At 28.5% G+C, this 15,075-nt stretch overlaps 1 protein-coding gene across 1 annotated transcript; it reads left to right on the top strand.

Moving 5' to 3' along the window:
• The first annotated feature begins 7,524 nt into the window (after nt 1-7,524).
• Nucleotides 7,525-9,970, top strand: LOC114193038 (uncharacterized). The gene is made up of 3 exons (XM_028082731.2): nt 7,525-7,651; nt 8,889-9,647; nt 9,754-9,970. Exons 1-3 carry the CDS (start codon nt 7,639-7,641, stop codon nt 9,762-9,764), a joined length of 783 nt encoding a protein of 260 aa, XP_027938532.1. The 5' UTR covers nt 7,525-7,638; the 3' UTR covers nt 9,765-9,970.
• Nucleotides 9,971-15,075: the final 5,105 nt, after the last annotated feature.

The following is a 15,075-nucleotide window of genomic DNA, read 5'->3' as shown; positions in this document are numbered from 1 at the left end:
AAAGAAGATATTTATGTACAACAACCCACTGGTTTTTTGAAGAAAGGGAAAGAAGACAAAGTTTATAAATTAAAAAAGGCGTTGTATGGCCTTAAACAGGCTCCAAGAGCATGGTACAGCATGATAGAGAGCTATTTCTCTCGTAAAGGTTTTGAAAGGTGTGTATGTGAGCACACTCTCTTCACAAAATCAAAGGAAGGAGGTAAAATTTTAATTGTAAGTCTTTATGTTGATGACTTGATTTATACTGGAAATGATTGGAGCATGTGTGATGAATTTAAAGAATCAATGATGTTAGAATTTGACATGACCGATTTAGGCAGAATGAGATATTTTCTTGGAATAGAAGTTATGCAGAATTCAGATGGTATTTTCATTTGTCAAAGAAAATATATTCGTGAGATTCTAACAAGGTTTGGCATGGAGAATAGTAATGCAGTAAAAAATCCTATTGTCACGGGTACAAAACTATCAAAGAATGATGGAGGAGCCACAATTGATTCAACTGTGTTCAAGCAACTCGTTGGAAGTCTTTTGTACTTGACTGCAACCCGTCCAGATATTATGTATGCAGTTAGTTTAATTAGTAGATTCATGTCTTGTCCTTATGAATCTCATTGGCTGGCAGCAAAACGCATATTAAGATACCTAAAAGGTACTACTGAAATAGGCATCTTCTACAAGAAAGGTGGTGGAAGCACTGATGTTGTAGCTTATTCTGACAGTGACTTTGCTGGAGACTTAGATGATCGAAGAAGTACTTCTGGATATGTGTTTTTCTTTGGTTTTGGAGCAGTTTCATGGGCCTCGAAAAAACAGCCTATAGTTGCATTATCTACAACTGAGGCTGAGTATATAGCAGCTGCGTTTTGTGCTTGTCAATGTGTGTGGATTAAAAGAGTATTGGAGAAACTTGATCCTAAGGAACAGAAGAGCACGTTAATCTTGTGTGACAACAACTCAACCATACAATTATCCAAAAATCCTGTTTTTCATGGAAAAAGCAAACATATTGATATAAGGTTCCATTTTTTAAGAGACTTGGTGAAGGATGGAGTTGTCAAATTGAGTTACTGCAAATCAGAAGTTCAAATTGCAGACATTATGACTAAGCCCCTGAAGCTGGATCAATTCGAAAGGCTTCAATGTATGCTAGGCATGACTGACGCTTCAAATATAAACTATATATCATAACGTGTATAGTTTAAGGGAGGGAATGTTGGTTAGTTTAGAAGATATTTTATTTTATGCAGTTACTGTTCTGTTTAGGGTTTAGGGTTTAGGGATAGTGGTTTGAAGTCTAAGTCAGCACGCACCCATGAATTTAGCATGAAATTGTGGGAGTGGAGTTAAAATCTGTAACTGCTGTGTATGGCTTTAAAAGCCAATCTTTCCCGATTAATAAGATGTGAGTTGACAGTACATACAAATATATTTCTCTATTCTGCTGTGTTTAACAAATACTTCAAAAATATATATGAAATATTTTTAACATATTAAAAAAGTTTCACACAATTATATTAAAAATAATATATTTATTCTTTTTTAAAGTTTAAAAAATTAAATTACATATCAAAATTTAGGGTAATAACAAATTCTAAATTTTTCTTAAGAAATTACAAATATATTTAATCACGATATAAATAATATAAAATTTAAACTTAAACTTAAATTTTCGAACTCATTAAAAACAATAAATTAATATTTTAAGCAAAGACCATACCCCGATAGCAACACAATTCATCTTCTTCTCGATGAGCACATCATGAATATATTCTTCTTCGTTTTGGGTATTCCTAGCTGTTGGTGTTTCGGTAAAATGCTTGTACTTTTGTCTCAAAAATCTGAAATCAGAAAACATAACATTATTCGATAAAATATAAGAGATAACAACAACAAAAGATGCTATCTTCGAATGATTCATACCGAACTTCTTGCACAAGTTTATCTCTCTTACGCTTTTCTGCTTGCAGTTTCCTTTTCTTAGAAACATACTCCTGTAATATTTTCATAACTTTATTAGCAAAAACATGATTTGAATTTAATATTTTCTAATTGTATAAGAGAAAAATATTCAATGCCATTCAAACATGACTTATGTATTCATATTTTCCATGTAAACAAGTTAGCTTTTTTTTTAATTAAAATGTTAAACTTTTAACTTCGCACATAAGTCAAAGATAAATTTTAAACAAAGTCCACAAAACTCATTTGAATAGTGTTGAATGACAGTTTACAAAAAAAAATTAAAATCAATTGATAAAAAAATAACTCATTCAAAATCAATATGTTAATATTTTAATCATTTTTTTTATAATTTAAATTATAGTATAGCAGGTACGAGTATCCACGGGTACGGATACTATAATACCCGTACCCGCCCCATTAGCATGCAGATATTAAAAATGCATGTACCCGTTACCCGCAGGTATCCATTTACAATATTCATTTTCTACCCATTGCAGGTTTTATCCGTGGATACTCACGGATATGAATTTTTTTGACATCCCTATATGATAATAGTTAAATTAATAGGAATGAAAAAACAATTCTAACCTTTTGTATCTGTAAATAATCTTCCAATAGAAAATTGTATTTAAGATTTTTCTTCTCATCTTCAATGGAGTCACTAGCTTGACGACCCTTTTTCATATTTGCACCTTCAATTGTGAGTTTTCAATTCAAGAGGAATGAACTTTCTATGAAAAAAAAATCACAACCTTCTGCACTTCCTTTTTGCTGAAAATGATCTGCATTGATAAGGTTTGAAACACAATAATTAAAATTTGAATTGAGAAAAAGAAGGGATTAAAAAAAAAAAAAAACATGAACAGTACAATGATCATAACCCTAGACGAAGAAGAAGAGAGTCCTTCTGTGCTACTTACTTAAAATGAAGAACAATTTTGTGTTGTTTTTGATGAGAGTAAAAGACTTAAATCGATACTTGAAATCATTTTGAAGATAAGAGATAAAAAAAAGATAACGAGAAAAAGTAATTGAAGGAAGTAAAAAACTAAATTATCATCACATCTTCTATCTTCTACTATGTATTTAATATATATGATTCTTGTGTTTCTTTCAATTAATAAAATAAGTTTAGTGTAATTTTGAAAGTTTGTAATTAATTGTAGAGAGCGAATGCAAAAAAGGAAAGGGAAAAAGAGGTATATCTATATCATGTCATATCTTCTAATAAATTCTTTTTTATAGATATATTTCAATAACCTTGATTGAAAATTACATTATTGAGAGGAAAATTAAGGTCATAAACGGTTAAAAATGTTGATGGTGGTGAGCTTTTTTAATTTTAATGAAGTTTTTATTTAAATTTTAAACATGTGCTACATATTCGGAAATATTTTTTTATTTTATTGTGTGATATCTATGTAACTAAATTTACATAAGATTGTTCGGTGTTAATATATACAGGAGATTTTCATAAAAATAAACGTTTTTTAAATTTAAATGTTTCATTTATTTAATTTTTATTTTAAATTAATTATTAAATTAAAATAAATATTTTTAATAAAGAAAATTATTTATAATATTTACAGTAAAATTTTAAAAATTATTTATATTTAATTTTAAAATTAAAAAAAGTGAAGTGCATAACGCATATATTTTCTTTAGTATTTATTAATATACATATATGATGTAAATTATGTAAATTTTTCATATCTTTTTGTTCACTTGTTTTTCCTTAATGTTGTTATTATATACACAATAAAATAATAACTGTAATTTTAAGATGAAGGTAATCGTGTTAGATTAAATGTATCCATTAGAAAGCGTCGTCGATTTTAAGTAAAAATAATTATTTTCTTAACCACAATATTGGGTAGAAATTGGAAATAATAACTTACATGATGAAGAAGTAGACGTACGTGACTTGATATTTTTTTTCCTGTATATAACTAAAATTGATTTTCTACCAATATTTAAAATGACCTTTTGCTTTTTCTAAAATTTAATTTATATATATATATATATATATATATATATATATATATATATATATATATATATATACCAAACCTAATTAATAAACAAATTACATTTCTTTCTCGGCGATTCAGAAACATTAGTCATAGGTATAAAGAAGAAATAATCTTTTGAGAATTGTTTAACACCATATGCAAAGAAAGTAAATTATTTTGTATTAGATTTAACCAATGATTTATAAAAGTTGAAGAAAGAAAAATACTAATTTTATAAGAAAGACAAATATTTTTAGTTTAATAAATTAATACGTACATAAGCTGGACAATGGGTGTAAGGCCCAATTATTTCTGCCACTTTAATTTTAAGGGCTGCCCTGCAGCAGTGGGTCTAAAGGCTGGTCCATGATATAAGAACCCTTCGTGTTGCTCTAATTCCACATTTTCGTTCACTTTCAGAAAACTAGCCGTCTTTTCCCCTTGCACTGACATGATGCTCTGCTAAGGTTCCTCCCCAAGCCTTCTCGAACTAGCTCCGAATCAGTTTCTACTCCACGTAAGTGCCCTCTCTAGATCGTCTGAGTTCCATTTGCTTTTCCTTTGCATTTCACAGCTAGGGTTTAGTATTAATCCGCCCTTTGTCTTGTGTACCTTCTGTTTTCAGCTCTTTAGTGCGTTCTAGAGCTGCTGTGCTCCTTGGTTGTGCGTCGAACGTCCTGTACGAACCCATTCCAGGTAGGGAAGCTATGGCTTAAACTTATATTCCGCTCCCTTCCATGTTGTTGACTGTCATTTTGAGTTTATGTTGATTGGTGTGAGATTTTGTTAATTGTGGACGCATGGTATGTTGGGTTGAGTAAGTGTGAGTGGCTGTTACAGGAGAACAGTGGCGAGGCCTGATAATCTCGCCCAAGCGAGCCAGTCTCGCCTAGGCGGGACAAACAGGGACTCGCCCAAACCCTTTTGCACGAAAGGTCGCCTAGGCGACCTGCTTAACTTTTGAGCGAGCGAACATCTCGCCCAGGCGAGAAGGGACTCGCCTAAGCGAGATCTTGTGTTGGCTCCTGGTTCCTCCTTCGAGCCCTCGCCTAGGCGAAGGGGTCCCGCCTGAGCGAGAACGTCTCGCCTGAGCGAGGGGTTGGGCGAGACAGGGCGCTGTTTGGTTGTTTGATTGCTCTTGGATGATTGGAATTTGTTTGGGTATGATTGTTGTGATGAGATACACGTCCGTATGTATGTATATATGCACAATGGATTGCTAAGTATGTATGATATGATTCATGAATGGTGAATGACGGATATTGTGGAACCTTGGCATGTGAAATGAATGAGTGGACTGGAATTAAAGTAACATGGTATTGATATGAGAAGAGGTCCTAGACTCATGGGATGGTGATGATCAGTAGCATGGATCCAAAATGTGATAAGTATGAGGAATTGACCTCAGGGGTTGGTATGAAATTTCAAACGTGATTTAACGTTCTAATATTGTTAATTTATGATTGATTGGTCCGCGTCAGCATATAATTCCTTGGGGTCTCTAGGTGAGACCTTCGGGGTTGCGCTTCAGTGGTCGGGACATAATTCCATGGCCCCTGTTAGTGGGTGTCCATGGTGGTGCCCCATCTGTATAACTAGGTAAGGATTCAAGGTAAGGATTGCATTCTGACACTCTAAGGGGTCAGTTAGTCTCACTTAGAGCGGACTAACCCCTGTGGTGAGAGTAACAGGAGGCCTGAAACTCATTAAGGGCTAACCTTGTGGTGAGGGAAATCGATTCATTGCAACACTTGTAACACTTAGCTCGGGGGTGAGCAGCTCGGGGGTGAGCAGAGGTATCCACCACAAGTGCAAGCATCCACTGAATTCGACCAAGTTATATGTATCCGGATGAGTCGAGTCGAGTTGTAATGTATTGTTTGAAAGGTCGTAACATGCTTGTGTGACGTACGTATGATGGACTGCGAATATGTATCTGACTTCATTGATGATGTGATTTTATGCACGAGCTTACACTACTTTTGTTGTTGTGTGTTCCTGTTGTGTGGTACTCTTATTTGCGATGATCATCAACTTGTTGGTGTGAACAGAGACGAGGAACACCCGTGGACAACAGGGAGGTGGTAATTCCGCTGCATAGTCCGCGTGGATTGGGCTTTAGTTTCCTTTGGACTTTTATTTAGGGCTATGGCCACTGTATTCTTCGTTATTGGAATTGTAAACTTTGAGTCAAACCGTTATCCTGTTTTTGGTGGCATCGTGGTGTGTCTTAGTTGTAAGGTCTTATGTTTAAATTCCTGAACTGCGCTATTATATTATAATCATGTGACGTTTTTTTTTTTAATTACGCTCATTAATTAATTGGGACTTTACGATGTGAATCTCACTATTAATATTATTTTCTCATTTTCTTTGAAAGTGTATTTTCCACCATTATAATAATTACTAAGAATATATTATTTGAAAATTTTCAAACTATCTTTCTTTATTCTTTTCTTTTTATATATTTTCTTTATTCTTTTCTTTTTATATATGCATATTTTTTTTAACTGGTTATATTTTTCATTCTACCATCTTTCTATATTTAACTCTAAACTGAATATCAATACTTTTTAATAAATAACCATTTAAACTGTTTACTATAAATCCAAAATATAATTGACATGTTTGAAGATATTTTCCTGTTATAAATTGTAGTTACAGCATAATTTAAATATTAAAATAACTTCAAATATTTTAATGTGTACAAATAAATAATTGTCCGATACAATGTACAAACTAAATCACCGGTTTAAAATAAAATAGATTGATAGAAACTTTTTCTTAACATTTTCTTGCCTTCTTCAATAATTTATTTATATAAATTAGAATAACCATCTTGAATAGATAACCTTTTCGAGCAGTTCTTCACCGAAAACTATTTTAGAAAATTTTCTTCAATCACATTCTCAATGTTTTTTCTTAGTCTCTACTCTTTCTTTCTATTAATTTTAGTTCTAAATTTAATTTAATATTTCTTAAAAAATAAAAGAAAAAAATAGGTTAGATTATTATTTTTTATTTCTAATGTTTATTTACAAAACTCACTTCGATCTTTCGTTTTACAAAAAAATAAAGACAAATTAATAAAAATAATGCATATGTATACATATTTCTGTTAGGTAATCAAAAATAGTTATCAAAACAAAATAACGGTTAAAAAGCATTATCTTAACTCAAAAGATAACATTGTAAAAAGAAATACATATAAAAAATAGTTATCAAATTGTTATCTTTTTATATATTAGTATAGTTAAAAAAAATGACATATCCTTATACAATTAACAACGATATTAACAAACTTTTTTAATTTAATTATTAAAACATTCAGAATAAAAGGTATAAAAATAAAAAAGTACATTAGATAGGAGTATTTTACCATAAATATGTAATAGTTAATTTTTTTTAATAGGTTCACACTAAACTAAAAATGCTATAATTTTGAAACAGAAAGTAAGTTTTAATTATGTAAAATAAATATTTATTTTATATCGTAATTAGTGATTTAAAAAAATGAGTAAATACCAGCAATTATTTTTGAAACTAAAGGGGTTATGATCCCTCCTTAAGCCCGAACATATTCCTGTTTTTCTTCCCTTCATCCCATCAGGAGAACTCTACGGTTGGAAGATCATATATTTAATAAACCCTATTTTCAATGATCAATCCAGGTGCGTTTTTGTATAATGCATTTTCATAGGATATTGGAATTGCTCCATTAATTAAGAGGATTAATTGTTCATTTATTAATATGTATTTGGGTATTGAGTTTTGTTCCCAAATTAGCACGAAGCCTATATTTGTTTTTTCCCCCAATTTGTAAACCCTATTGTGAGATTTAAGTATTTCTCTATAATATTTATAAACCCTAATTTTTTAGATTTAGGTTTTTTTTGTTCGTTTATGCTACCTATGACGAAATTGAATGTTTAATCCAATGCATTGTCGTTTTCCGCTGTCATCGTTATGTTTAATTTCAATTGAAATTGGATTGAAAACAATTAGTATGATTGGAAAGACATTTTATCCTGTTTTGCGAATGGTTTCAATTGAGAATTGAAATGTTGCGTGGCTTTGTTTTGAATGGATTGAATTGAATCGTTGGATTTCAACACTGCATGTCCCAGTATTTTGTCATATTGTGTACACAATACGTTTCACCGGATGCAAAGCAAGTATGATGAATTCAATGTATATATAAATTATGATTTCAAATTACATTAGTTTGAATTTCATTTTCAAGTCGAATTCAATTAGGGGAATGCGTTTTGAATGTTAATGTTGATATTGATGTATATTAAGTGTCGAGTGGTCAATTGAGTGGTTTGATTGAAAAATCAAAACCCACTTTTACGAGAATGTAAATTGAATAAGAAATCCATTTTATTATTATAAATGTATTTTAGTTTTGGTATAAATTAATATTCAAATTTTATTCATTGTTTATAATTTTAAACGAGCTATTTAAATTAAGAAATCATCAGAATTAATCTTCTTTGTTCACGTAGTTCATAGGAAAATTTAAATGTTTATTTTTATGTATATTCACGTGAGTATTGATCGATCCAAAAGAATATTAATATTTAGTCGAATTGCATTCATATATTTAATGTAGACGTGTGATAGTTTTAAGGTTTTGTTTATCAAAGATAAATCAATCAAAAGTTAGATTTATTGTTGGACTTTACTTTCAGTGTTTGATCATCATAACAAGATGCCTATAGTAATTAATATTATTGTCTAAAAACTTGATACTGATGGTGCATTAGGTGTTTTGAGATAGGTTAGACATTATTTGAATATATTTATAATTATTAATTTTATTATGTGAGCTTAATTCATTTATTTCTCTTTATCTAAATACAATTACAGTTGCTTCTATATTTCCTAATCTAAATTCGGTTTCAGTCTTCAATGGAACAAATTTTAAGGATTGGAAAGAGAACATGGAGATAGTTCTTGGCTGCATGGATCTTGACCTTGCATTAAGGATTGAGAAACCCCCTTCTCCTACGGATTCAAGTACCTCTGAAGAGAGGAAAGATTATGAGAAATGGGACCGCTCAAATCGCATTAGTCTGATGATCATTAAACGCGACATTCCAGAGGTCTTTATGGGTGCTAGATCTGAGGAAATAATAAGTGCTAAAGATTTTCTTGTTGAGATTGAAAAGCATTTTGCGAGAAGTGATAAGACAGAAACAAGTGCACTTCTCCAGAGCTTGATTTCTATGAAGTACGATGGCAAAGGAAATGTGAGAGAATACATCATGAGCATGTTAAACATTGCTTCAAAACTTAAGGCATTGAAACTTGAGATGTCAGAAGACTTACTCATACACTTAATTTTGATTTCTCTTCCCTTACAGTTCGAACAATTTAAGGTATCTTATAACCGTAAAAAAGAGAAATGGTCTCTTTATGAGCTCATTTCATATTGTGCACAAGAAGAGGAGAGACTGAAGCAAGAAAAGATTGAAAGTGCTCACTCAGCAAGTACCTCTAAAGACAAGGGCAAAAGGAAGAAAACTGACAATTTCAAGAATGAAATTGGTAAGGGCCCACTACAAAAGAAACAAAAACAAGATGATAAATGTTTCTTTTGTAATAAGGTTGGACATGTAAAGAAGAACTGTACAAAGTATCACGCTTGGTGTGCAAAGAAAGGTACAATGATTGTTTTGGTATGTTCTAAGGTCAATTTATCTTAAATACCAAGAAACACTGGTGGTTAGATTCAGGTGCCACTACTAACATCAGTGTTTCCATGCAGGGTTGTCTTAAGCTACTGGAAGCCAATTGATTATGAAAGATGAATATATGTTGGAGATGACAAATCAGTGGAGGTGAAAGTTATAGAGCCTTTTGAATTATTATTGTGTACCGATTTTTATTTGGATTTGAATAACACTTTTGTTATTGTACCATCTTTTAGGCATAATTTGATTTTAGTTTCTTATTTGGACAAATTAGAAATCTGTGTTTGTTTGTTTGGAAACAATGAATTTAGATTGTCTTTTAATTCAAATGTTGTTGGAATTAGTTTACTTTTGGTTCATTAATGTATGTCATTTTACTCTTTATTTATTGATCTAACATTATTTTCTAAACTAATTATTATATTTATAAATCAAGCATTTAGAATATTTTAATAAAAACATAGCATAATTCAATTTTACTAAATTTATTGCATTTTTCATGATTTTAGCAATGCATATATTTTTTTTTAGGAGAAAGGTAATCTAAGATTATTTAACATGAGCCAAATTGATGAAAATCAATGCCCAATCTTGTACAGTCCGTTGTTGGAGATGTGGATGACCAACAATTCAATGAGTCAACTTATGAAAATTATGATTCAATCAAATTAATCGGAAGTAAATTGAGCTAAATTAAAGATTGCGGCCAGAAAAATTTAATAATTAAATGCAATATATTTAGGGAATCATTCAAAATAGGAAAAAGTTAAATTGCTCCAATAAATTTTATTTCATTATAATTAATTCTATATTTGTTTCTGTAATAATGTTCTTAATCCGTCTCTATAAATAAAAATTTGGAAATAAAGCACAAGACACATTGGATCAGTGCAAAAAAATCTTCCTTCTTTCTCCCTTATTTTATTAGAATTGAGTTGTATTGTTGCTTTGAGTCAAATAACAAAGAGTCCCTGTAACTTTTTTCCGGTAAGTTCTCATATTAAATCCTTTTTTTTTTTCTTGTGAGAGTGATTTTTGAGATTTTCTTGAAATGAGATTAACTATTCTAAAATTTAGCTCAATTAGAGATATAACCAAATTACAATATCATATTTATTAAAAATATTATTGCTTCAATTTTTTCGTTTATTTTACATGATTTTAAATATTTCCATTTTATCTTTCCAACAGTTTCATGGATGGATAAAGCATAATTAGATCAAGTTTGTATTTAACACTTTTGTGATAAACAGAGGTAAAATAAATAATATAGGAGAAATTTGAATTTATATCAGGCAATGATACTACAAATGTATGAGAAATTAAGTTAAAATTAATTTTCTTAAGTAATAGGAAGAATTCATGAAAAAGTGAAAGTGGCAGATGCAAGTGCTATTTGATTTTGTTCCCTTGAAAAGGAGAAAGAAAATGCAGTGGAGAAAGGAAACAGTGAAACAATGAAGCTCTCACAATAGGAATCAGATTCTACCAACAATTTTGAAAAGCCAATGAATAAATCTCTGCAGCTACCTCCTTAGAGCCAACATATTCCCAATTGGTACCAAATATTTTAAATCTTGAAAGTAACTGAAAAATCTCTACAAAGGATAACTCATATTCACAATTAATCCTAAAAATTCATAACAAAAATTACAGTATAACTCAAAGGAGATCAAAGAGACATTTAGTTCGTGCAGCTATTGTCCTTCAACACCAGATTTCAAGCAAGTAATGAGTTATTCATTTGGTTTTATTATTTGAGTCAATTTTTCTTTTATCCTAAGTTATATTTGTTGTTTTTAAAATTGTCTTTAAATGGTATTTGATAATTCATTTTTGTTTACATCTATCGATGTCATTTAAAGACAATCTTGAAAGCAATAAATAAAACTCAAGATAAAAAGAATGAAAATAGACTCAAATGAATAACACATTACTTATTTGAAATCTAATAATCCATTATTGAAATTATAAGAAAATCAACCCCAAAGTTTTAGTATTTCATGAAGACGTTACAAAATATGATGTAAAATGAAAATAGCATACATATAGAAGAAACGAGTGAATGAGGTGTTAGAGGATGGTGGCTACATGAACTACATGAGAAAATGAACCACCTAAATGCTCCCTTAGGACTCCTTTTATAGACAGTGGCGGATCTTAACCAAAAGCGTCGAAGGGGTCAAAATAATATAATTTTGAGATCATTAGATTCAATCATTAGTATAATGCTTCAAAAAATGACTTCTTTAATTGAACATTTTTTATCATTAGTATAATGCTTCAAAATATGTGAAGAAGTAGAATCTATCTTGTTTTAGTCAATAATTTCATTTTCATCACTCTTAAACGATTAATTTATTTTTTCATTATTTATCAATATACCTTTTTTGTAAATAATACTAAAAAATAATTGATCATAATCTAATAAGAAATTAAGACATGTAAAAATATATTCATTATTATTAATACATAATACACTATTTTTTTCTATATTCATAAAAAAAATATACAAAAAACTCATGAAATAAAAAAAAAATAATGTTTTCATTATCAAGTAAGACAAGAGACGGGAAAGGAAGCGGATAAATGAGAAATATAATGAGTTTATGTCTAACTTTTTTTCTTTAAAAACAAAAAGAAGACATATGAGAGTGAGAGATTATTACAATATGTGAAAAACTAAAAAGACATTTAAAAGGAAAATAAAAATTATGTTAATAAATATTTGGTTTAATTACTCTTTTGATTCATGTTTTGGTTTAAAAATGTTAAGTTGGTCCTCCAATTTTTTTAGTCTCAATTTGATTCCGATTTTTGAAAAAATTGATGTAATTCGATCTTTTATGATAAATTTTGTTAAATTCTTCGAAATAGATCAATGATCTTTTCATTAAATTTGAGACTCTTAATATGGATAATTTACTTTGTTGGTGTAATTAACCTAATCCTAGTGTCAATTTTTAAATAAAAACAGGGACCAAAAGAAAAATTAAACCTAAATATTTTTATCTTTTATTATATTTAATTTTATATTTTATTTTGTATTTACATTAAATGTTATGTTTAAATAAAAGAAATAAAAAATAAAAAATATAATTTTTATTAATTTCTAATATATATTGCCTACAATTTTAAAAATTTAATATATTTTAAATATATTTTTTATATTTTATATATATATATATATATATATATATATATATATATATATATATATATATATATATATATATATATATATATATATAAAATCAAAATTTTGGGGGCCAAGGCCCCTCCCTGCCCCCAAAAAGCTTCGCCCCTGTTTATAGAGTTGGGTTAGGAACTTGTTTGGAAAGCACCATCTTTACTTCTAAGAATCCTATTAATAGAGAAATAAATAAGCATGAGAATACACAACCAATATAATGTGGAAATTCTACATCTGGAGAAAAATCACAATCGTTTTCTAAAGATAACAAAAAAATAGCATTATTAGAAAACTTGTATAACACATGGACAACACTATCAAACCTTTTGACACCAAGTACATCCACACTGTCCAGAGAAGGAATTTACTATACCTCACAACACTTTACTACAAAAGTATAAGAAAAATTAAATACTAACTCAAAATGTCTTAAACTTGGGGCGACTAAAATCATGAACCTAAAGTTCATTATATAGTCACCAACACACTCATTCTCTTGCTTATGCTCTTATCCTATGTGATATGAGACTTTACAAGATATATAATTTTCAATCTTATTGAACAACATCTATTTGCAGTTTTTATTATTTAAAATTTTTAAGCTTAGTTTTTAATTTGAGTTTTGTAAATGAAATATTTGAAGATAACCTCTAAATATTTAGAATATATTCAAATATTTTTTCGTTACTTTGAATATTTGCCTAAATTTAAAAAATTTGATAAATTGTGTCTGTTTATATATATTTTTTGAAATAAATAAATATTTTATATATTATTTTTAACACTTTTTATATTTTTAATCTCAATTAACTATCGTAGAATAAATTCCGTTAAAAAGAACATTTGAAAGGATAAAATTCAAATAAAAAAATTAAATTTAAAAGTTAAATGAGAGAATAAATATGCACCTAACATGATTTTAAGCAAACTCATCTTTGAGCTACCTTACTTAACAAGCAGATAATAGATTATTTAATGAAACTATATCTTCAAATACTAATGTTACAAGGAAAAAAACATTTTATAGAAAATTTAAAAAAATTGAAATTACCTTTTTATATAACTGAATGGACGATTTACTATATCTTTCAAATTTTAAATAACATGCCTAAAACGATAAATGCTAGGTAAAAAAATAAAATAACTTTTATAATAATAATAATAATAGATTTAATATTCTTTCAAATTCTTAAAGATGCATGTTATTTTTTAGTGTATCCTTTAAAACGTCAAAATTAAAAGTTATAAATATCCTATAGAACTGATCTTTCGCATTTGTCATTTGTAAGAAATTTAATTTATACCAACTTTAAATTTTTAAAGTCATCTCTAATACAATGGTCTTCCTATCATATTTTATTTTACTTTAAGAAAATGATGGTTTAACAACTTTTTTTCGACGTACACCCAATCGACAGCATTTCGTAATAATTTAACAGTAGGATCATTTAAATTAATCAGTAATAAAGTAATTAAATAAATAATTGTCAAGTTGTTATATAAATAATTCTGGTTGTCAATACATTATCAGTCTCTACTTTATGTCATTTTATTACATTAAATACTTTTAATATTTTATTGCAACTTTTGTTTTGATCCAATAATCTTATTAGACTTAAGCTTTAATTTTTTTTCAAGACTTTTACTTTTCAAAACTTTAAAAGTAAGATTATTTTTATAATAAAATTTTTATATGTCTTAAATTTCACTGAGTATAATATAAGTCGCTTTCATATTGTATCTTGATTAATTTCTCTCGGCTCTTTCATATAAAAATGATTCTGCTTTTTAATTGAAAAATTTGAAAATATTTTTGAAAGTGAAAAAAAGAACTTTTAATGTAATCCAAAAATTAAAAATAATCTCTTTTTAAAAACGAACTTTTAAATTATATAAATTTTTGGAGTATCTAATTCAATGCACTTAGATTGATTTGAGAAAAGGGTAAAAAATATATTTCAATGAATTAGAGGATGAAGTTTCTATGGTTTATATTAAGGAATGTAGAAGTGAAAGTAACTGAATTTAGAAGTAGAATTTCTAAAAGTTTATGGTGATAGATTAAAAATTAAGTTTAATTGAAATAAAAATAAAAATATTAAATTATCCTTAATGAAAGTAATTTAAAATTATATTTATGAGTTATATTTGTTCTATAAAAAAAATTTAACGAATAAATTAAAAAAAATAATTATTTTAATGA

This window comes from Vigna unguiculata, chromosome 8 (genome assembly GCF_037176805.1).
Source record: "Vigna unguiculata cultivar grain cowpea cultivar isolate G323 ecotype 2 chromosome 8, ASM3717680v1, whole genome shotgun sequence".
NCBI classification, from domain to species: Eukaryota; Viridiplantae; Streptophyta; class Magnoliopsida; order Fabales; family Fabaceae; genus Vigna; species Vigna unguiculata.
The sequence above is the reverse complement of the archived record's forward strand: the minus strand, read 5'-3'. Positions and strand labels throughout refer to the sequence as shown.